The sequence below is a fragment of the Urocampus carinirostris genome, chromosome 12 (assembly GCF_059441175.1).
Source record: "Urocampus carinirostris isolate Australia breed hairy pipefish chromosome 12, RoL_Ucar_1.0, whole genome shotgun sequence".
In the NCBI taxonomy this organism is placed as follows: Eukaryota; Metazoa; Chordata; class Actinopteri; order Syngnathiformes; family Syngnathidae; genus Urocampus; species Urocampus carinirostris.
In genome coordinates, this window is record NC_142360.1 from 35,143,091 (window position 1) to 35,166,760 (window position 23,670).

The 23,670-nt window shown below is 38.4% G+C and overlaps 1 protein-coding gene across 4 annotated transcripts in view; it reads right to left on the reverse strand.

The window, feature by feature from the left end:
* Positions 1–19,493: 19,493 nt before the first annotated feature.
* adgrl2a (adhesion G protein-coupled receptor L2a) overlaps positions 19,494–23,670 on the reverse strand; it is a 225,581-nt gene continuing 221,404 nt past the window's right edge. For 3 of the 4 annotated variants that reach the window (XM_088349001.1, XM_088349000.1, XM_088349002.1), the window contains one exon: positions 19,494–21,381. In XM_088349001.1, the coding sequence (XP_088205127.1) occupies positions 20,726–21,381 (656 nt within the window). In that variant the 3' untranslated portion in view covers positions 19,494–20,725. The remainder of the gene's footprint in view (positions 21,382–23,670) is intronic. The other variant, XM_088349003.1, reaches the window with a different exon arrangement.

Genomic DNA, 23,670 nt, shown 5'->3' on the forward strand with positions numbered 1-23,670 from the left:
GCTAAAATGATTCTAAGCTAACAAAATGCTATCTATTATAACAATAATAATAATAATAATAATTTCCTTGTATTGTCATTCTGTGTAACAATGTACACAGAACGAAATGTCGATTGCACCTGACCCGTTGTAGCGAGCCGATGCAGCCGCAGCCAACAGAGGGCGCCGCCGACCACTTTTTAAGTCTTAGGAATGACTCGGCCGGGGCGCGAACCACCGACCTCCCAGTCTCAAAGCGGGCGCCTTACCATCTAGGCTACTGAAGAATATTATGCTAAAATAAACTCAATTTTGCTAGTTAGTGGAGGGATTATGTTAATAATATTAAGCTAACAAATTCCAATACAGTGGAACCTCGGTTTTCGAACGCCTCAGTTCGAACAAATCGGAGTCCGACCAGAAATTTCGAGAAATTCTTGCTTCGCTGTTCGGTCAAAAAAAATCGGAGTTCGAACGCCGGTAATGCGCGAGTGCGTACGCTAGGGTGCGATGCCGAGCGGCGTACGGGTGTTTTAGCCCCTTATTATGCCTCAGAAGAAAGCCAGTGCAAGCAGCAAAGTTGCTACAGGTGAAAAAAGAAAAGTAGTGCGTACAACTATTGCATTTAAGAAAGAAATAATAGCAAAATATGAAGGAGGTGTGCGAGTGTCTGATCTTGCCTGCGCCTTCTGCTGACCACCACAAAGGTAATAAATCCTATTCATAATTATTTTCTTTATCCTTTTTTTTTTTAAATTCTCTTTCGTACGAAAGACTACGATAACGCGAACGTACAATTAGCCTGGGTTAGCTTTATGTGGGTGTTGGAACAGAGCCCAACTTTCAGGGTGTTGGAACGGAGCCTCCTTTCCAATGAACGCTCACCACTTGTTGTGGAGACCCGGGTGCTAAATGACTTGTAAACAACCCGATTTTTTTATTTTTACACGTTCATGTTATCGTAATCTTCCGTACGAAAGATTACGATAACGCGAACGTACGATTAGCCTGGGTTAGCATTATGTTTACGTTGAACATTCAACGTAAACATTCAGGGGGTTGGAACGGATTAAAACGATTTACATCATTTTTAATGGGAAAAATGATTTCGATGATCGAACAAATCGGTTTTCGAACAGGGTTCTGGAACGGACTGTACTTTATAAAAAGAATATCATGCTAAAATAAATCATTCAGCGCTGTAACAATTTTATCAGGCAGTCGCAGGCACAAATGGATGCAGTACGTGTCGGAAAGAAAAATAAGAAAATATCGCTCTACTATGTGACAATAAACGTTTCTTTTGTCCATAAATTATTTTTCGAAGGCCTCTAAAAAATGCTCTGATAAGAACTGCCACCTAATGTTGGAGATGTGCAATTACTTTTTTCAGAAAAGATGTATTTTTCAAAATATAAATACATACATAAAAAAATAAAAAAACACAAATTGAGTTTACCCAATCACGTTTTTATTTGGTCTTACTCAGTAAAATATTTTGGAGTTTTTGCTAAGAAACGAGTCAGCACGTTTTCCCGCACGGCGACGATTGGAATAAAAAAGGTGAGAACGTACGTCGGAAGAAAGCTAGCAAAGCAATATATATTCATGAGCTTAATTACACTCCGCGCTAACGCGTTACCTTTTCTTTATTTCCTCCATCTTAGGTGTCAGATTACAAATCGGCGCTAATAACGTTCATATTAGAAAGCCAACGTTTGGATTTCGATTGTTTACGATAAATCCGTCACTAGCGGCTCTGCGGTTAGCACATTTGGCTAACAGAGTTGGGCTTCTGTTCCTAAGTATCAAAAAATGTAAACATCCCGCCGCCATGTTAGCATCTTTATTTATCTGAGACTTCTACTGAGTTAGCAGATTACAAATTGGCGCTAATAACGTTCATATTAGAAAGCCGACGTTTGGATTTTAAGTAGATTGTTTACGATAAATCCGTCACTAGCGGCTCTGCGGTTAGCACATTTGGCTAACAGAGTTCGGCTTCTGTGACAAAGTATGAAAAAATGTAAACATCCCGCCGCCATGTTAGCATCTTTATTTATCTGAGACTTCTATTGAGTTAGCAGATTACAAATCGGCGCTAATAACGTTCATATTAGAAAGCCGATGTTTGGGTTTCAAGTCGATTGTTTACGGTAAATCCGTCACTAGCGGCTCTACGGTTACCACATTTGGCTAAGAGAATTGGACTTCTGTTCCCAAGTATGAAAAAATGTAAACATCCTGCCGCCATGTTAGCACCTTTATTTATCTGAGACTTCTATCGAGTTACCGTTTTAGCGAAAAAAGCTATTTTAGCTAACGTTAGCGTCAGTTCCAAGAAAACCCGTCGTTAATCAAATCAGGCTTCAGCCGAAGGCGTAAGTAAACACGACGTGCTGATTGTCGGTTGATTTCGATTGTGTTTGGCGATCGGCGTTACGAGATCCGGCCAGCTAGCTAACAACACTAATAGCGTGGAGGAGTGTCGACTCATATAATCACCTCGCTTATTTTTCCAACCGGTCGATCCGGCGTTGATTAGAGTGCAGTTTGAACAAGTGGACCTGTGTTTACTTACACTTTTGTTTTTCTACTTTTGGGGATTTTAGTTGAGTTTATTTTAACCTTGAGTTAAACCAAAATAGAAAATTAGAATTAAAAACACAGAGGCTGTAACTATGTTCCAGGCCACAATAATGTAGTGCAAAGGTTTTAGAAATGTGTTTTAAAAAAAGATAGAGGCTGCAAATACACATTAGGCCAGAGGTGGCAGTAGTGAGTAAAAGGGTGGCGTCCTCTGCACAGGTTTTATAAAACTGTTTAAAAAAAAACCTTGCTTTAACTACGCTCCAAGCACTGCATTTTTTTAGTTGTATTTATTTCTGTCTTTCTCTCTCCCTCTCTCTCTCTCTCTCTCTCTCTCTCTCTCTCTTTCTCTCTCTATCTATCTTCATATTTATTTTCTTTCTCTCACCTCTCACTCTCACTTTTTTATCTCTATATTTCTTCTGTTTTACATCTCTTTTCTCATTCCTTTTCTTTCTTATTTATCTCTGTCTCTAGTATTTTCTCCCTCTATCATCTCTCTCTCTCTTTTCTATCTTCATGTCTCTTCTCTTTCCCTCTCTCTTTTCTGTGTTTCCTTTCCCTTTTCTATCTTTATATCTTTTCTATTTTCCTCTCTACCTTTTATTACCCTCACTCTTTTCAGTCTATTTTATATCTCTATACTCTCTCTTTTCTATCTATCGCTATACAGACCCTGCCCTACTTACAAACAGGATAGCTTCCGGATGATCGTTCATAAGTTGAATTTGTTCATAAGTTGCTTCAGCGCAATATTTTGCATGTTAAATGTTTATATAAGTATGTTTAAGGCCTGTATAAGTAACCTGTATTTTTTTGTACCAACAAAATTTCATAAAACAATATGCTGTATAAACATGAATAAAGTTAAGTGTAACTTACTTTTGGAAGATGAGCTTCAAGAGTTAGGCGACTTCCTCCTCCGTGGTAAAAAGTGGCCGAAAAAAAGCCGTCTAACTATTGTCTCAACCGCATCAAGCTTTCTTATTCCACTTTCATTTCAAAAGAAACATCTTGCCTTACACCAACCATATTGAACGGATGCACAAAATATTAAACTACAAAAATGACGAATTTCTTAGCGCGCTGGAGATACAGATACCGTTTTCTGTCATTCGAATTGTTGTGGTTTGAGCTAGCAAGTAAATTAGCAAGCAAACCCTTGATGTTTATTTATCAGTCTTTCTCTACCTACTGTGCTAGGGAGCTAGCGAGCTAAATAGCATGCTAGTGAAATGACAAGGTAATTAGTGTGATAGAGGGGTAGTAAGCTAACTAGCAGTATAGTAAGCTAGCTAGTTAATTAGCAAAGTAGCAAACTTCTATCTATCTATCTATCTATCTATCTATCTATCATGCCAGGGAGCAAGCAAACTGAATAGCATGATTGTGAAATGACGAGCTGAATAGTGTGATAGCTAGCTGGTTAGCTAACTAGCATGACAACGGGCAAACAAGTTGGATAGTGAAGAAGTGAGTAATTTGCGAGCTAGCTACCTTAGTACGTACGTTCCTACCTACGTGCGTACATACCTACCGTATTTTCTGCACTATAAGGCGCACCTAAAAGCCTTTATTTTTTCAAAAGCTGACCATGCGCCTCATGATACAGTGCGCCTTATATATGGATCAATAGGAAGTCGCAAAGTCTTGCAACTAAAGCAAGCAGCCACCGACTAGATTTTCTCCCGAAGGCGAAGTCGTCCGTGGTGTATGCTGGGATTTATATACCGGCATTTTATTTCCTAACCAATGTGTCAATCATCATTTGAATCAGTCACTATTGGCTAAAGTTATTCGGAGGTAAAGGGGGCAGATCCTTTTTATCATTTACAGGCTCGCATAGGCTAAAGGGGCGAAACAAAGCCTGCAATTGGCCGAAAAAGATGAACGTGAATCACACGTTGGGTTGCACTACGGCATAGAGAAACTATATTTACTATTCTGTATTTGTAAATATTTGACTCTCCTGGATTTACTACACTCACGGTTGTAAGAAGACCATGGTTATGTATCATTATTGAATGTGATGGCTGCAAGAGAACTTAGGTGAGCTATGCGGCTTTATAATTTCCGGGTATCTTGTTTTAAAACGATCTTGATGTTTCTGTGATGAGTCTATTTTTAAACTCAATTCAATTCAAAGTGTTTATTGTCATATTCACAGTAAAGAACCCCGTTTCCCTGCACAATAAAATTCTTACTTTGCTGTCCACACAGTTGCCAGCAAAAATAAAATGGAAACTAAGAAATATTTGTTTGGCGACATCGTACGGACACCGCATCCGCACGTGTCTACGACACGTATTAGCTTCTTTGCAGGTTTTCGGAATGTTAAGTGGGTAATAAGTTTGACTGAACTATCTGACTGTTTTCTCGACGTTCCCATTGCAGCGCCTTATAATCCGGTGCGCCTTATGTATGGAAAATATAGGACCAAAAACTATTTTTTGGGGGTGCGCCCTATAACCCGGTGCGCCTTACAGTGCGGAAAATACGGTACCTATCATTCCAGGGAACTAGCAATATATTTAGCATGATAGCGAAATAGCAAACCAATTAGTGTGATGGAAGGCTAGCAAGCTAACAGGCATGGTGGCGGGTAAACACGTGGGTTAGTGAGCTAGTAAGTTAAATAGTGAGGGAGCAAGGTAATTAGTGATCCATCTGTCCGTACATACATCTAATGCTGCAATTGCAACATATGAAAGCCAAAGCAATTTATTGGGGAGCATTGATAAAGGGCTTAAAAGGACGAATGACATTTGAGCGTACAATCATTTAGATCTATTTTTGATAGGCAGCGATAAGAGAATTGAGCTCAGATATCGTTAATTGCTCGTTCGCTTTTTTTTTCAGTCAACATAATGCATCCCGGGTCGGATATCAGCCACCGGATCCAATGAATAGAAATTGGAATTTGCATGATTGGCAAGACCCGGACGTGAAAAATTGACATTCTTGTCTTTTTAGCAATATTAAGGGATTTAGCTAAGATTGAAGAATTCTTCAGATTCAGATTCAGATTCAGATTCAGATCTACTTTATTGTCATTCTAGTACACGTGTATACAGAACGAAATGTCGATGGATCTGACCCCCACAGTTTCCTTGAATGTACAGATATAAATAAAGTTGTATTGTATTATGGCTATGTATAGTATTTTACCATAGTGCCGATAGTGCAAGAAGAGTAGCTAACCAGATGTGCAAAATGGGCAGTCAGGTTAACAAGTCAGGTACACAGTAACATTAACACTGTAACAATAACGCTGTAAGTACAATAGTGCAGAGAGCAAATGTGCAAGGAGTGGCAAGCTATAAAAAAAACTGCCAGTAGTGCAAAAAGTCAGATTAGCAGCCGTTTAGGTTTAAGTTAACTATATGTTAGATTGACCATTTAACAGTCTAATGGCCAGGGGGACTAGACTATTGCGGAGCCTGGTGGTCCTGCACCGCACACTGCAGTACCTCTTCCCAGAGGCTAGCAGAGTGAACAGTCCATGATGGGGGTGAGAGGGGTCCCCGGTAATGTTCTTAGCATGGGATAGGCAGCGCTTCTGGCCAATGTCCTGAATGGAGGGAAGTGTAGTCCCGATTATTTTCTCTGCTGTCCTCGTTAACCTCCTCACACTACCCCAGTCGGTAGCGCTGCAGCCTCCACACCACACAGAGATACAGCTGGTCAGGATACTCTCTATGGTGCCCCTGTAGAATGTGATGAGGGAGGGTGGGGGCAGGTGGGCTCTCCTCATCCTCCGCAGGAAGTACAGGCGCTGCTGTGCCCTCTTAACCAGTGATGCAGTGTTCACGGACCAGGGCAAGGAGTTGATTCCTTGAATACACGCATTTTTGTGCGCTAAAACCCATGTCCATAGGATAGAAGTAATCCATAGTGTAGTTGTCAAAACGGGAAGAAAAACACCGAAGATAGAAGCAGACAATAAAACAAAAAAATCACAAAAAGTGAGAGATAACAGGGCAGCTGCTGGAAAAGGCAGCCGCTCGTGGCGGCGCCGCTTTGATCTTTTTAGGATTGTTGACTAGAGGAACTCTACCTCGAAAAAGTTGTAAAAGGTAAAAGAGAGGTCGAAATATCTCGTCACCTGTGCCAAATTGAGCCATTAGGCTTGCCAAGGAGCCCCACCTCCAGGCTTAGCCAAGCCATTAGGAACAGTTCTCGAGAAACGTTAACCTCAGACCCCTTTGGCCTTTGTCACTCGATAAGCCTTGACGGCTTAGTCCAGTATTTAACGCCGGCCGTGTTAACAGACGAACGGGACATCAGAGCTCGACAGAGATCACACCAAAACACTTGTGGACGAGCCGCTTGGACCCCAGGGGACCGCTTGGCCCAGATCAGCGCGACAAGCTTTCTTCTTGTCAGGCTCTTTTCAATACTAATGAGAAAGTGGCGCCCAACGGAGACGCTGAGAATACATTTGCTATCTGGTCTCGGCGCTAGCTACACCTTTGCCACCAGCAAGGAAATTGCCAATCAATATTCTGTGTCCATGTGCAGCTGCACTCAAGGTTACAAGTCTTTCCCCTCCACTTATTAATTATAAAGGTGCTGCAGAGTCCATTGGCTGCTTTATGGATCTCGTCCGCATCCTGATGGGAGCGAGGCGAGCTCGTCTGAGCGTTGAAACAGTTTCCATTCTCCTGATGTTTTACGTTACGGTGAAGATGACGCTTCATATTCAGTTTTTAGTTTCACACCGCATGCCAAATGTTACATTATTTTCACCATTAGAGAAAAAAAAGCACCTGGGATGAAATGTCTCAAAAACCTGAGGCTTGTTTTATCATCCCTGTTTACCTGTACGTTTTTGCCGTATAAGTACGTTTATGATGCATTTTAAGAAGTGTACGACGTACAAAAAACTCTGTACAGAAAAACGCAAATTTGTCAATGATGGGTACCATCCGGTATACACCGACTATGACGAAACGGCAAATCAATCAAGTCAAACGAGTTCGCCGCGGTAGCCTCTATCTCGGTATTGTTTATTTCCGTTGCATATGAAGCGAGCGGTTCGATGCTACGGTGCGCAGGCGTCTGCCGCCTGGGTATTTCCCATCATGCATCATTCCGTGGTAGTTGTATAGAAAAAGGAAGTCCGTCCCTTTTTAGAGAACCGGCTTTTTCGGCTCACCTCATTAAAGAGAGCCGGCTCTCGAACGGCTCACTTGCTTTGATGCATTCTATTACGAATGATTATGTTGTATAAAGAAGTTAAGAAAAAAAGGAAGTATAAAAGGAGAAAATAAAAAAAGACAGGTTTGTGGTTATCCCTTTAATCAGTATATTAACAACAATAATTTAATGCAGAAAATGGATTCATAATTTGAACAAGAAAATTAATTATATTATATTAATTATATTTGCATGTATTTTTTCCTTCTACAGTGAACGTCCAAGCGACTTCATTTTTTACCTTGGTGGAGAAAAGCTGTAGTTTCCCCAACCCTGTGGTCCGCAACCTTTTATGTGTCACAGACCGGTTTATGGTCTGACTGTATTCCCGCTGGCCCGCCCAATAACTATATCAGTAATAATCACAATAATGATATTAATCCCAAATCCACAGTGTAATCAGTGGATTATATATACTTATAGTATCAATATACTGATTAAAGGGATAACCACAAACCTGTCTTTTTTCATTTTCTCATTTTATACTTCCTTTTTTTCTTAACTTCTTTATACAACATAATAATTCGTAATACAATGCACCAAAGCAAGTGAGCCGTTTGAGAGCCATCTCTCTTTAATGAGTTGAGCTGAAAAAGCCGGTTCTCTAAAAGAGACGGACTTCCTTTCACTACATAACTACCACATGAAATTAGAGGCGACAGATGCATGCGCACAGTAGCATCGAACCGCTCGCTTCGTTTGCAACGAAAAAAAAACCGATACCGAAATAGAGGCTACCGCGGCGAACTCGTTTGACTTGATTGATTTGCCGTTTCGTCGTAGTTGGTGTAAACCGGATGGTACCCATAATTCACAAATTTGCGTTTTTCAGTACAGATTTTCTGTGTCATGCACATCTTAAAATGCATAAAAAACGTACTTTGTACGGCAAAAACGTCCAGGTTGACATGTATGATATTCCGATGAATTTAATTTGCTAAAAAACCTCATCCAAGACATGGCGAGATTTCCTGGGATTAAAGGTAAAAAAGAAATACAGTTAGTGCTTTCGGCTATTTTGCAGGACTGAAAACAATCCCTAAACTTGGGTTTTCTCACATTTTTTTCAAATATTATTTTGAATGACCTCGTTTTGTTAGTTTATCAGGATACGGTTCTTCGGATTATCCGTCTCACCTTCCAAAACGTCCCTGAGACGCAACTTTATTTCCATTTCACTCGTTTTTTATTTGAAAGCGTTTGATAGTTGCGAGCGAAGGATTATCAGCCGGCGGCAGGTTAATTGGATTCCTCACCTCGTCCTGCTCGCCCGTGGCTCGCAAATGGACACCTTTCAAGTGCGGGACAGGACAAAAGGAAAGACAAAAAAGAGACGTCCCCCTTTGAGTTATTGCTGCTAGATTGCCGGCTTTCATCCGGCTTGATGACATCTGCAAGTGGCGTCCTGTTTTCCGGTTAGCCACAAATCAAGTGACCATTGACTTCTGCTCCGGCAAGGGAATGAGCACAAACTTTTGACAACTCAAAGTGAGGACAAAGTCGTCTTTTTTGGTCTATTTACACTGCAGAAATTACCTCTTTATCAATTTTCAGTCTTTTGTTTTGTTAATTTAAGTCATATTATCTCCATCCATCCATCCATCCATCTATTATCTGGACCGCTTATACTCAGTAGGGTCGCGGGGATGCTGGAGCCCATCCCAGCTATCTTCAGGCAGTGGGCAGGGGACACAGGGACAGACAACTCACTCGCTCATTCCCACCTAGGGACAATTTGGACCGGTCAATTAACCTAACATGCATGTTTTTGGAATGTGGGAGTAAATTGGAGTACCCGGAGGAAACCCACGCAAGCACGGGGAGAACATGCAAACTCCACACAGGAGGTTTGATCTCATGACCTCAGAACTGTGCTGCACATGCACTAACCACTGCTTTACCGTGCTGGCGTCATTTTATCTAATTTCCGGAATACAACAACAACAAAAAAAAGAAATCAATCAGCATTTTAAGAAAGAATGTAAAATTTTTGAAACAAAAATATAATTGACCCAATACTAACTAAGTTTTCCTTATTTTATTTCAAGTATATACTGTATATATATATATATATATATATATATATATCATCTCTCATCTCATCTCATCAGCTGCACCGCTTATCCTCAGTAGGGTCGCGGGGATGCTGGAGCCCATCCCAGCAATCATCGGGCAGTGGGCAGGGGACACCCTGGACTGGTTGCCAGCCAATCGCAGTGTATATATGTATATATATATACACATATATATAAATATATATATATATATATGATCTATATTTCAACAGAAAAAGATAAACTATTATTAAAATAATTAATAATTGTTAAAACCAGGAATACATTATTTCCCCCCCCAAAAAGAACATTTTGACCAATTTTTAGTCATTCTAGGAAAAAGTATTCCTTAAGTATTCCTTAAAATATGATGATTTTAGATGATTTTTTTCAGGAAAAATCAAGAAATTTCCAAGATAAAAGTACGACAAACTCAATACTGGATAAGCCAAGTCTCCTTTTTTTTTTAGATAATAATTATTATTTTAAGTTTTTTGTTCTTCTTTTTTATTTTTAATGATAGGACAAGTGTATTTCTTATATAACATATATTTTCCTATTTTACAAAAAAGGAACAAGATACATATCTTCAAAGAAGAAAAATGTTGCAAAACTATCATAAAATATCTCCATCTATTTGTATGAATAAATTGGAGAAAAAAATGTCATACTGTAAGCAAAATATAGCAAAATTATGGCAAAAGTGTTTCTTAAAACGATTTTAACTCTTTTCCGGATAAGATAAATTTGATACCGATATCATCTAAAATGATAAGCTGCACTGTTGATGTCCTGATAATATTTTACAATATTATAATTATTTACAAATTCTTACAGTTTACGTCAACAAAATGCTAACCCTGGCTTATTTCCTTCCTTGAGACAATGTTAAAACTGATATCAAATATCGATCCGATACTGGATTAAAAGTAAGCCTAAAATTTTATCAAATTTGAGTTTTTTTTAAATTTAACCATATGTCAACCAAAATACTAACTCGAGCTACCTACCTACCCGGGGAACATACCATACACTATCATTTAAACCAGGGGTGTCAAACTGGTTTTAGCTGTGGGCCACAAATGCTATAAAAAAAATCTCACGGGGGCCGGACTAGTAAGTTTAAAAAAGAGAGAGGGAGAAAAAGAGAGAGAAAGAGAGGGAGGGAAAGAGTGATAAACAGATAGGGAGAACAAGGGGGACAGAGTAACAGTGAGAGGAAAAGAGAGAGCAGAATAGAGATATGAATGGAGAAGAAAGGGGAAATGAATATAGAGAGGAAAAGAAAGTGAAAAAAGAGAAAGATAAAAAGAATAAGAGAAGGAAAACGACAGAAAGAAAAAGAGTCAGCAGGAGAAAAAGACAAAGTGAGAGAGAGAGAGAGAGAGAGAGGGAGGGAGAGAGAGGGGTAGAAAAAGGGAAAGAAAGAGGGTGAGAAAGAAAGAGAAATGTAAATTAGAGAGAGACAATAGAAAGAGAGCAAGACAGAGAAAAAGAAAAGAGTGTGAGAGAGAAATAGAGAAAAGGGAAAAATAGAGAGAAAGAGAGAGTGAACAGGAGAAAACAAAATAGGGAGAAATAAATAAAAAAGAAGTGAGTCAGAGAGAAATGGAGAAATACTACCACAATTGTTTTGCAAGTGTTACCTAACTTTGGTGACATCCGGTGGAAATATTTAAAACTACAGCTCATTTTCCTCTTGCGCTTCTGCGGATACTAATTCAATATTGGTTAATAAGCTGCTTCGGATTTCATCGGAGTTGTTGCAAAATCTGTGATCTTGCTGCTATATTCAACAGCTTGTTTTAATGCATAAATGCTTACTTGGAATATCTTTATTTTTGGGTAAAATATATTGTAGATTTTTCTTTAAACTGGTATCGGATATCACCCGCGACCCTACTGAGGATAAGCAGTGCAGATAATGGATGGACTTCTCTAGAGCTTGATTTAGTGTACGTTAACAAAAATGCTAACTCGGGCTAACTGCGGATTTCAATTCAACATTAGTTCAAAAGCTGTATTGGATTTCATCAGCTTGTTTTAATGCATCATTTTAATGCAGTTTCTTGAAGATTGATGAAAATGATATTTGATATCATTCCGGTATCAAATAAAAAATATGCATCAGAGTAAGTCCAATAGGATCGAGATGTTTGCCTGAGTTAGTATTTATGCTGACGAATGCTAAAAACAAGCTCCACAAACAAGCAAAACAAGGTTTTGGAGTTGTTATATACAGCAATCCCTCGGTTATCGCGGTTAATGGGGGCCGAGACCACCTGCGAAAACTGAAAATCCGCGAAGTCAAGATCATCATCATCAAGATCAAACGGCGCTGCCACGAGCGGCTGCCATTTCCAGCAGCTGCTCTATTGTTTTATTGTCTGCTCCTATCTTCGGTGTTTTTTCTTCCCGTTTTGACAACTACACTATGGATTACTTCTAACCTATGGACATGGGTTTTAGCGCACAAAAATGCGTGTATTCAAGGAATCAACTCCTTGCCCTGAAGAATTCTCGTGCCGGCGTGATGAAGGGGCCTATCGTGGGAGAAGAGCCGGAGCTAGCTAAGCGGCTAGCGGCGTTATAAGTCTTCGGTACCATCCGTAATCATGGTAAATGCGAACTCACTACCAAATAAGATCATCGAGTGCTGGTGGAAAACATCGAAGCGCACAGGGAGCGCAGTTGCTGTGTTATGCGGAAACGTGGCTCACGTTTAGCATTCCGGACGCAAACGTGTAGCCACCCGGAGCTACCCGGAGCTATCCGGCTTCAACGCCGCTATACAGAGACACGAAAGCCGGGGGGAATCGGAGAGGAGGCGGACTTGCTAACACGAGGTGGTGTATCCCTGGATTTTCACAAAGATTTCCATCTGCAGCAGGGATGTTGAACTTTTGGACTAGCGTGACGTCATCCACTCCGCTACAAGCACCCCTAGGGCATTATGTTAATCTGTTAATAAACAACAGGGTAGACTGCTGGAGTGTGAATTTCCCTACGGGGATGAATAAAGTATCTATCTATCTATCTATCTATCTATCTATCTATCTAAGTAGCGGCGCGACTTCAAAAATGCTTAAAAAAACGTATACAGTATACCCCCCTGTATACAGTACACCATATAGAATACGGGTAGAGAGAGAGAGTGAAATTCATGCTATAACTAAAACAAAACAAAACTGTAAAATATGTTGTATGTACACGGAATAGGACTGCGGCGAAACCACTACGAAACATTCAGTATGATTGTATTAACCGCTCTCAACCACATGCAGCCATCGCAGTTCATTTGGCTTGTTAACACTACCGGTTACATATTGAAAATAAAAACAGTGAAAATGTGATATTTGAGGAGTGTTTGTGAAGCGTTTTGGGAAACAACAGTTAAAAAAATGGTCTGTGTTCATTTTAATGAAAGTGAAAGAGCTACCTTCTGACAAAAACAACATACTTTAGCTCGCGGCATCTAACGGATTTTACAACAAATACACGAAACCACACACAATTAGCCGTGTTTAGGTAGTACAAACAACCGCTCGCTTTTGGTATAATAAAGTCAAACTTGAGATGAAATGTGACAAAAGAGAATATACTTACGTCGCGTCGCTGAGTTCCTCCATGATAAACCGAGCGCCACATAAGAAGGGGGTGAGGTGGGAGGAGTTAAAGGAGGGGGGGTGAGCGAAGCGGTAACTCACCATGACTAAGCATTGTGTCAGGGCCTCCCCCTCCCCTTCACAATAAGAGTGTCCACACCGTCTCCTCAGTTGACATAAGCTCGCGCTCAATGGCGTCAAGTCAATAAATGCTTTTATTGAGAAGGTAAGGTATATTTTTTAGACCCGCGAAGCTCTGAACCCTGTGCAGTATTTTTTCACTGAAGAAGAATCTCGATCAATTGAAGAGGTGATTGACGCACGAAAAGGCAGCCTGTCAGAACAAAAAGCAGCATCCGTCAAATGTTTACTTTGCCACATCCGTATAATTATGTGGAAAAGTTTTTTGCCATTTTTAAATGTCACATAATTGCGCTACAAGTCCAAAGTGCCGTGTATTTTTTTTGTTTTTGTTTTTTTCTAATGGTCCGAATCGTTCACTCGGTCGCAATTTCCAGCCCTCCCGCTGAGGTCTTGTCTGTCCGTCTCCCCTGCTAGCGCTTCGGAGTTAGCAAAACGAGACAATTACAGCAAACGTGGACGTTTCTCTTATATGTTCTTCGAGTTTGAGTTTAACATGCCAGGAGGTTCAATTCTTCAACATTAGCATTGTGCCAAATAAAATGTTATTTTTTTTTTAAAATTGTTTTTTACTTTACACTCGACTGCTAGCGCTCCGGATAGAGCAAAACGCAATAAACGCAGCAAAAGTAGACGTATTGTAGATATGTTTCAGGATTGCAGTGGAGTCTGACAAGTGCTTAGCGAGCTAGAACGCTAATGGGAGCTAGATTCATCAAAATGACAAAAGAGCTTTTCTTTTCATTGTTTTTCACTCTCCACTCGAGCGCTAGCGCTACAAACTTAGCTAACGTGTCAATCACAGAAAACGTGGACATATCTCTGAGATTTTCGATGAGTGCACTTGAGTTTGACAGGTAGTTAGCAATAGAGGTAACATTTTTCAACATTAGCATAGTACTAAACAAATCAAAGTTTTCAATGTTTTTTAATTTTTACTTTCCAGTCGACTGCTAGCACTTCAAAATTAGCAAAACACAAAAAACACAGCAAAGGTAGACGTATATATTTTCTATCACTGCAGTCGGACGAGTGCTAAGCGAGCACACGCGAATAGAAGCTAAATTCGTAAAAAATGAAAGAACATTTTTTTCTTTCATTGGTTTTTACTTTTTACTCAACTGCTAGCGCTTAGAAATTAGCAGAATACAATTATAGAAAATGTGGACGTAGCTCTGATTTTTTGTACGATTGACGTTGAGTTTAACAAGTGGATAGCAAGCTAGCACGCTAATAGAGGCAAATTTTGTCAAAATTAGCACTGTGTTAAACATATTTTTCAATTGTCGTCTAGCTAGCGCTCCGGAAATGAGCAAAACATGACGACAATCACAGCAAAATATGATGTTTCTCCGATAGTTTGATGGTAACCGGTTATCAATCATATTGATAAAGGAGAAGTCGTTTAAAATTTGTGCCAAATATAATGGAATGTTTGTTTTTTCCGACTTTACACTTGACTGCTAGCATTTCTAAGCGAATTAAGATACTAATTTGCAAAAATTTAACAAAAATTAACATTGTGCCAAACAGAATGTAGTTTTTTTTAAATTGTTTTTTATATTTTAATTTACTGGTTACGCTTCGGAATTAGCAAAGCGCGACCGATGATAACGGTAAACGTAGACGTATCTATGATATTATCTGCAGGGTTGGGTAGGGTTACTTTAACTCGATTACTTTCAATTACTTTTGGATTACTCCAATACCAAATATGTTAATAAAGAAACTAAATATGAATAAAATGACTAAATTTTGTGCAGGCTTGGGGAGTAACGGCAAAAATGATGTTGGCAAGCTGTTTGGATTTATTTTCATTTTGTTTCCGTCGCATTTTATGTTCGTTTTGCCGGAGATCAAAGCCAGGAGAGAAAGCTTACCACGTGTTGTGTGTCATCATTTTATTCATATTTAGTTTCTCATCTCATCTCATTAGCTACACCGCTTATCCTCAGTAGGGTCGCGGGGGGTGCTGGAGCCCATCCCGGCAATTATCGGGCAGTGGGCAGGGGACACCCTGAACTGGTAGCCAGCCAATCGCAGGGCACACGGGGACAGACAACTCACTCGCTCATTCACACCTAGGGACAATCTGGACCGGCCAATCCACCTGAAATGCATGTTTTTGGAATGTGGGAGGAAACCGGAGTGCCCGGAGGAAACCCACGCAAGCACGGGGAGAACATACAAACTCCGCACAGGAAGTCTAGAGCTGGATTTGAACCCACGCAGGAGGTTCCCAAGACATGAACTGTGCCGCACATGCTGCCTTATTTAGTTTCTTTTGTCTTTTATTAGCATCTTTGGTATTGGAGTAATCCAAAAATAATTGAAAGTAATCAAGTTAAAGTAACCCTACCCAACCCTGATTACCGTAAATTCCGGACTATAAGCCGCTACTTTTTTCCCAAACTTTCAACCCTGCGGCTTATTCGGTGATGCGGCCAATTTATGTAATTTTTCTAACGGCTCGAGTACAAAAGGTAAGATTTGAACTGCAACTTCTTAGCCTGTGCACAAATTAAATTAGCGTAGACATATCCTCATAATGCAAATTTCAAAAAGAAAGGCACATGACGAAACTTTCAAGCTAAACGCAGTCGGGCAATCCGACATAGGACTTACTTAGCGAGCGTGATGTTAGTGTGTTTTTAAATAAGGGAGCGTGGTTCGACGTCTATATGACAAAGTCTCTTTCCCATATTGAAGGAAGACGACTTTGATGATATCAATTATAAGGGGGAAGTTGAGGACGGTTTACCGTGATTTCTACATGTACAATATGTTTTTCTTAACAGAGCTGAATACTGTGTTGCGAGCGTGTTCCTAGTAGCGTTTTGCTACCCTTCACAGGCACGGTTTGGGATGAAAGTTCTAATATTATTATTAAAGCTTTGAAAACTCTCTCGGTGTACCGTCTTTCTTTGTAAATATGTGTAACCATGTATGATATGTATTTGCAACTGTATATTTTTGTAATGTATTTATTTTAGAGACTTATTCTGATATATTTTCCACGGGCGAATCAAAAAGAAGGGGCGAAAACAAGGGGGGCTGACGGGAAGTGGAGTAAAGGTGAGACGTGTTTGTGGACGCGGCCAACAATAGTGGATATATATATTTCCCACCCTTACCTTTGGAAATATACACTTTTTTCCTTGGATTACTTTCAACGGGCACCTGGACTCTGCAGGTCTGCATTAAATGTTAATTACCGGTATCATTTCCGGTTCATTTTGCCGGCTGTGTTGATGTTACTAGTGTCAATAAAACTGTTCAAACCAAAATTTCGTGTTTGTATTGCGTTTTGTCAATTTGGGCGCATGCGGCTAATATACAGGTGCGGCTTGTGTGTGTACAAAATCGGTTTTCCTCCCGAAATGTAGTGAGTGAGGCTTATAATCAGGTGCGCTCTACAGTCCGGAATTTACGGTATCTGGGAGTGCAGTTAAGGGCGACGAGTGGTTAGCGAGCTAGCACGTTAATAAGAGAAATTTGTAAGAATTAGCATCCGGCCAAAAGAATCATACATATTTTTACTATCCAATTGACTGCTAGCGATTCAGAATTAGCAAAAGAGGACAATTACAGCAAACATGGATGTAGCTCCGATATTTTTTACCACTGCAGTTGAGTGTGACGAGAGGTTAGCAAGCTTAAATGCTAACAGAGGAGAAAATCATCAAAATTAGATCTGTTTTTATTAGTTTTCTACTCTTAATTTGACGGCTAGCGTTTCAGAATTTGACAATCAAAAATCGGACAAAAATCGTCAATTCGTAATCTCCCCCAAAAAACTCACATTTATTGTATTTGTTAAACTTTACATCAGTCTTAATCGTGGAAAGCTCGTTTACATAAAAGTAGAGCTACCGTACAGTATGCATGACGGTGCCGAATAAATTTTTTCGTAAAGAAAAAAAAGATTCAATAAATTAAACCAATGAGAGTCGATGAACCGAAACCTTCGTTTTTTTCCCACAAAAATAAAAGAAATCTACAATGTGATATTTAGACAGTATAGACACTGCCGCAAAATGTTTGTGTATTTTTTTTGGGATTTTCCGATAAAGTTCTATTGATTTTCCTTGACTACAAAATCCAAAAGTCTTTTTTTTTTTTTACACCAGTGATACAAGAAAATATATATTTCTAGCCGTTAGCTCGAGAAAAGATAAGGCCAGGGGCTTGATTGCTAGCGTCGTACAATCTGAACGGTGGGGGGAGGGGCTAGTCCTTTGGGGCGGGGCTAGTCCTTTGGGGGCGGGGCTAGTCCTTTGGGAGGAAGGGGGAGGGGCTTTAGTCCTGGTTTGTGAGCGTGACAATAACAAAAGGGGGAACTGTGTATGTACAATTTTTTAAATGCTTTCAAAGATCAAGTATTTTTTTCTGACAGCAGCAGCACATTTAAATACATATTCGGCTTATCTCTAAAAATTCCATTCAGGGTTTTATGTACAATTTTATTCAAAACATGGCTGAGAAGAGTGGTGGTGGGAGGAGTCAGGAGGAGGCGGGGCCGACTTTTGTATGGAAACCCAAAAGGCCAAAATGCAAAAAACAAAAACGAGGTTTTTAATTTAAAATTGCTAAATAACAGGCAATTATGGAATCTGGCTTTACATTCTGATGAAAATTTTGCTCATTATTCTATGATTTAAAATGTTGGCATTTATTTAAATATAAAAGTCATATTTCAGGTTTTTTTAAATTTCTGTGGTTTTAGCTAAAGAAAGGAATTACCCGCACCGTTTTATTTTTTTTTGCCGTTTTAAATCTAAACATAACATTTAATATTTCATTAATAAAAATAAGTACTTCATAGTATTTGGAATAATATATTTAAATCAAATTCAAATGGTTTGATTTTAGATAAAAATCCCTAAATGGCATTGCTGTTTAATGTAGTCATAAATTTTCAATTTTTTGATATTTTGGAACATCCATTTTTACAAATATATATTTGGAATTAATTTCTAAAAAGAAAAAAATGTTTTCCCCTACAACGGCCTTAAATGCTTTTTTGCAGTTATACTTAAACTTAATCAGAAATAAATATTGCAATTTATTTATCTTAGATCATTCTAGGTTTTTTTTTTAATTTCCATGCGTTTATTATTATTATAAAACTTTTTTAATGTATGTTTTCCACAATGTTTATTTCAGAAAAACACACACACACACACACATTATATATATATATATATATATATATATATATATATATATATACAAAACAAAAGATAAAAAATATATATCTCAAAATTACCTAACAAAATTATTTATATTTTTTAAGGTGTTAGAAATAATATAGCTATTTAATTGATTTTCTAAAAGATAAAAACGAATGAATTATAATAACATTTTAACGACTACATCTTAGAATACTGTCATATTTAAAAAAAATATCCATGTTTCAAAAAAATATTTATATATATAAAAAAAAAAACAACTACAGAAATTATATTAAAATACATTATAAAAAGTATGATACTCTATATAAAATACAAAAATCCATTTAAATTAAACTATTCTAGACAATATTAATATTACATATTTATAATGTCAGAAAAAGTTTGATTACATATTGTTATGTAATATAAAATAAAATACATGTATACTCATATATATGTATAATATATATATGAGCAATAATATCTACCTATCAAAAATGCGCTTTTTTAAATGCAAAAGGTGTTTTTTGAAATTAAATAAGGAATTTAAAATGAGATGTAAAGAAAAACAGATTTATTTCTGATTAATTTTAAAGAAGAAAATTATAATTTAAAATATGGACATTCAATGAAAACATACTTTAAAAAGTAGGATATTCTAGAATATTTTTCAAAAATACATATTTAAATACAGACGCTCCCCTACTTACGGCCATTCGACTTACGAAAAAATGGAAAACACGAAAAAGATAAAATTTTGTAAAGTGAGTACCTTTTTCCGAGTACAGGACAGTACTATAGTACTCACCCAGCATCCACCCGGAAGAAAAGAAATCCACTTCCTAGTTTGTGTGTAAACATTCTATACTGTCTAGACAATGTCTATACCATCTCCAGCGCGCTAAGGACTTTTACATTTCTATCGTTTAATATCTCGTGCAGCCATTCAATATGGTTGGTGTAAAGTGTAAAGAAGAGGCGAGACGTTTCTTTTGAAATGGAAGTGGAATAAAAAAGCTTGATGCGGTTGAGAAAATGGTTGGATCGCTTTTTAACACGGAGGAGGACCTCTTGAAGCTTATCTTCCAAGAGTAAGTTACACTTGACTTTATTTATCTTTATAGAGCATATCATTGAATGAAATTATGATTTTTTTTTTTTGGGTACAAAACAATACAGGTTTCTTCTACAAGCCTTAAACATATAAAATATAACACTGAAGAAACTTACGAACAAATTCAACTTACGAACGATCGTCCGGAATCTCATTTGTAAGTAGGGCAGCGTCTATATTTAATTGGCTCTCATCCATCGTTTCTTTTTAATTTCCAAAATTATTTAAAAAAAGTATGTAAAATGCATAATAAGTAAAACTTTAATGAACATGTTTTATAATATTGTTTATAATGGGTAGTTGTTGAGGTTTTTGATTTCAGATGTTGTTTAAAATGTGATCTAAATTAAAATATACTATTATATATTGTATTATTGTTTGATAAAGTATGATACCATTTTTAAGGATTTACAGAAGTACTTTAAAGTATAAATATTTCTTGTCAAAATTGAAAAATCACGTGTCATGTAGACATTTATTATTTCTATATAGTTTTCCTTTTAAATAGTAATTTTTCTCTTTATTTCAGAATCTTTTTCAAGAAATAATACAAATTAAACTGAAAAATACACTCTAAATACTCTAAAATATTATTTTATTTTGAACATTATTTAAGAAATATTCTATAATGTTCCAAATAAATAATTCCCATTTTTCTTTGCATTTTAATCCATTTCGAAAAAAAAAATGTTAAAAGTATGATATTCTTAAATATATGTAAAACAATGAGGATAAATTAAATGATTCCAAAGAATATTAAAGAGATATTCGATAATCCTCAAAATAAACAATTGCCTGTTATATAGCAATCTTTTGATTTGAAATGTTTTTCATTGAACTGCATTTTGTCCCTCCCAGGCTTCCGTCCTTTCAAAGGCTGGTGACGAGCTGCATGTGTCCTTCGTGGACGTCGTCCTCCTGAACGGGAACGTCCTCCACGTCTCCGATTCCTTCTTGTCCCAAATCGGGCATGCTTTTATAATAAACGTCCTCCGAGTCCCTGCATGTGTCCTCAATGTCCTCAACATCCTCCTCAGGAGCACTTGGAGGCGGGGTCGAATCCCTCAAGTCGGGCATGCTCGTGTACACCGAGTCCCTATTCGGCGAGGACGGACCCCGACCCCGTTCTGGGTCCTCCAGCACCAATTGGAGCGTCCGTGCCCCCCCATCCGTCCTCACTTTCTTCTCGGGATTGGACAAAAGCGAGTGAGTTCGCTGAGGGATGAGCGGTGCCTCCAGGGCGGGCGGCGCCCCCTTGAGGTGGCGGCGGTACTGCGGCGGCGGGGGGCAATAAAGGGGGCGCTGCAATTCGGCTCTTTTATTGCAGGGGCGCAGGTTGTTTTGCACCAGTTCGGAAATGATGAGTTTCTCGAAGGCGGCGTCGTCCAGGCTGAGTCCGCAGTCCAACATCTGGACGCTTTCGCCCAAGTGGGCGTGGCCTAGCGAGTAGCTGTTGTTAAAGTTGCCATTTAGAGGGAGGGTGTCCATTACGCTCGTGTCCCTCGCCTGGTTGCTGAGCGAGTGCCCTGTCCGGGGGGAAATCATTCAATAAAAAACAAGAGAAATCTCGTCATTCCGCATCACACTCGTCCCTGGTTATCCGATACAGTAGAGCTACCGGGGTAAGGCAACTTTATGGTATGGAATTAAGTCATTTTTTCAAATATGGCTGGTGTAAGTGTAAAGAAGAGGCCAGACGTTTCTTTTGAAATAAAAGTGGAATAAGAAAGCTCGATGCGGTTGAGAAAATGGTTGGATCGCTTTTTAACACGGAGGAGGACCTCTTGAAACTTATCTTCCAAGAGTAAGTAACACTTCACTTTATTTATCTTTACAGAGCATATTATTGAATGAAATTATGTTTTTTCTTGGGTATTATTGATTTTGACATGATTATATAAATTGATCGTCACTGCTGGTAGGCTACTTCAGCAATTGAGTCGTGACGAGTCATTAAAATGCTATTTTATCTTAATCTAAATCAGAGGTGTCAAACTCATTTTAACTCAGGGGCCACCAGAACAGAACAAACATTCTGTCATGGGTCGGACTTGTAGATTAAAGAGAAAAAAAAAGAGAGATAAAGAAATAAGAGAAAGAGGGAGGGAAAGGGAGAGAGGGCAGGAGAAAGAAAGAGAGAGAGGGAGAGAGCGTGAGAAAACAAAAGAGATAAAAAGAGAAGTCGTGAGAGAGGGGAAAAGAAAGGGAGCGGAAGAAAGAAATCCAAAGAGAAATAGAAAGACAGAAGGAAAAAATTGAGAAAAGAAAGCGCGAAGGGTAGGTGTCATCTGCGTAGCAATTGAAACTTATATCATAAACTTATATTAAACTTGCGAATAATATAACCTAATGGAAGAATGTAAACGCTGAAAACAAGGGGGCCAAGTACTGAACCCTGCGGAACACCACAGGTAACACTAACGGGCTCAGATGTCATTTGACCATGTTCAACACAATGCGTCCTATCTGAGAGGTAGGATCTGAACCATAAGAGGACGGTTCCTGAGAGACCAATCCATTTTTCCAACCGTTCTAGTGTGATCATATGGTCCACAGTGTCAAAGGGAGCACTATGGTCTAGCAGCAGCAAGAGTGATGAAGCGGTTTCCTGTTAATCATCGCAGAGATCAATCTCCATTCGAAGACACCCGATGCTAGCAAGCCGGTCGCTCTCTAAATTGCTTTCTTACACCGAAAGGAAAACCCCCTCCAATTTTGTTTTACTTTTGTATAATCCCAACAAAACTATTCATTCAACTGCTTTTAGGTGTTGTATGTTATTGTTTGTAGATTTATACTTTTTTGTTAGTCGTATACTTTCAGTCGGACGTTATCTTGAGGTAAGTTTAAGCCTTTGGGAGCTTTTGTGAAGGTGCGACGCTACTTTGCGGATTTTTACTTTTTGCGGGTGCTTCTGGTCCCTATTAACTAAAAATTGAGGATCTCTGTAATGTTTTTCTTGACTGTATTTATTAGCTTTGGGTCACAAGCAATGTTCCCTGTAATTTTCCACGGGTCTGAGCGTTCACACAAAGTCGGTGAGCAACGCTTGAAACAACAGTGAGCAACAGCAATTCCAAGTGTGGCAAGATAATTAATTATCAAACATGTCCAAAACTTGACGTCAAGTTACATTTTGCTGAGTTTCCGGCAATGCAAAATTATTTTTCTCTTTTGAATGAATTGACTAAGTGTACTATTGCAAAGGTTGTACGGCCTACAAACGTCGTTTGTTTTTACAACTCTTTCACAAGATATCCATTTCTTTTTATTTCCTGATATATTTTGTCGCATAATATTAACATTTTTGGGGGCTTATTGAGTCGGTTGTAAGATACAGAACTGTACTTAATCACATTTTTGAGTGGAAGTACAATGTTGGCAACAAGATTCACTTGATATCATTGGAAATTATTTGAATGCAACACAAACTTTTTCTTCTTTTTTTCCGTGTTTTTTCTACTTTTTTTTTTTAATTCCTTTAAAAAAAATCTCATTGTGTTTAATTTTTCCGAGCTGTTACATTTTTCTTTTTGTTGTCTATTTACGTTTTTCCTACATTTCTTTCTTTACTTTTTTCTGGCTTTTTTCTAAATTTTTCCTTCTTTTTTTATCAGCTTTTCACTACTTTTTCATTTTGGTATTTTTTTCTTTTTTGTTCTATTTCCCCCTTCCTTTAAGTCATTTTGTGCATAATTTTACATAATATTTGTTCATGTTGGGATTAAAAAAGCAAAATCAACCTGAAGAGCCATTCAGGACCCGAAAGAGCCGGTTCCTTTTAGTGAGCCGAGCCGAAGAAGCCGGTTCTCGAC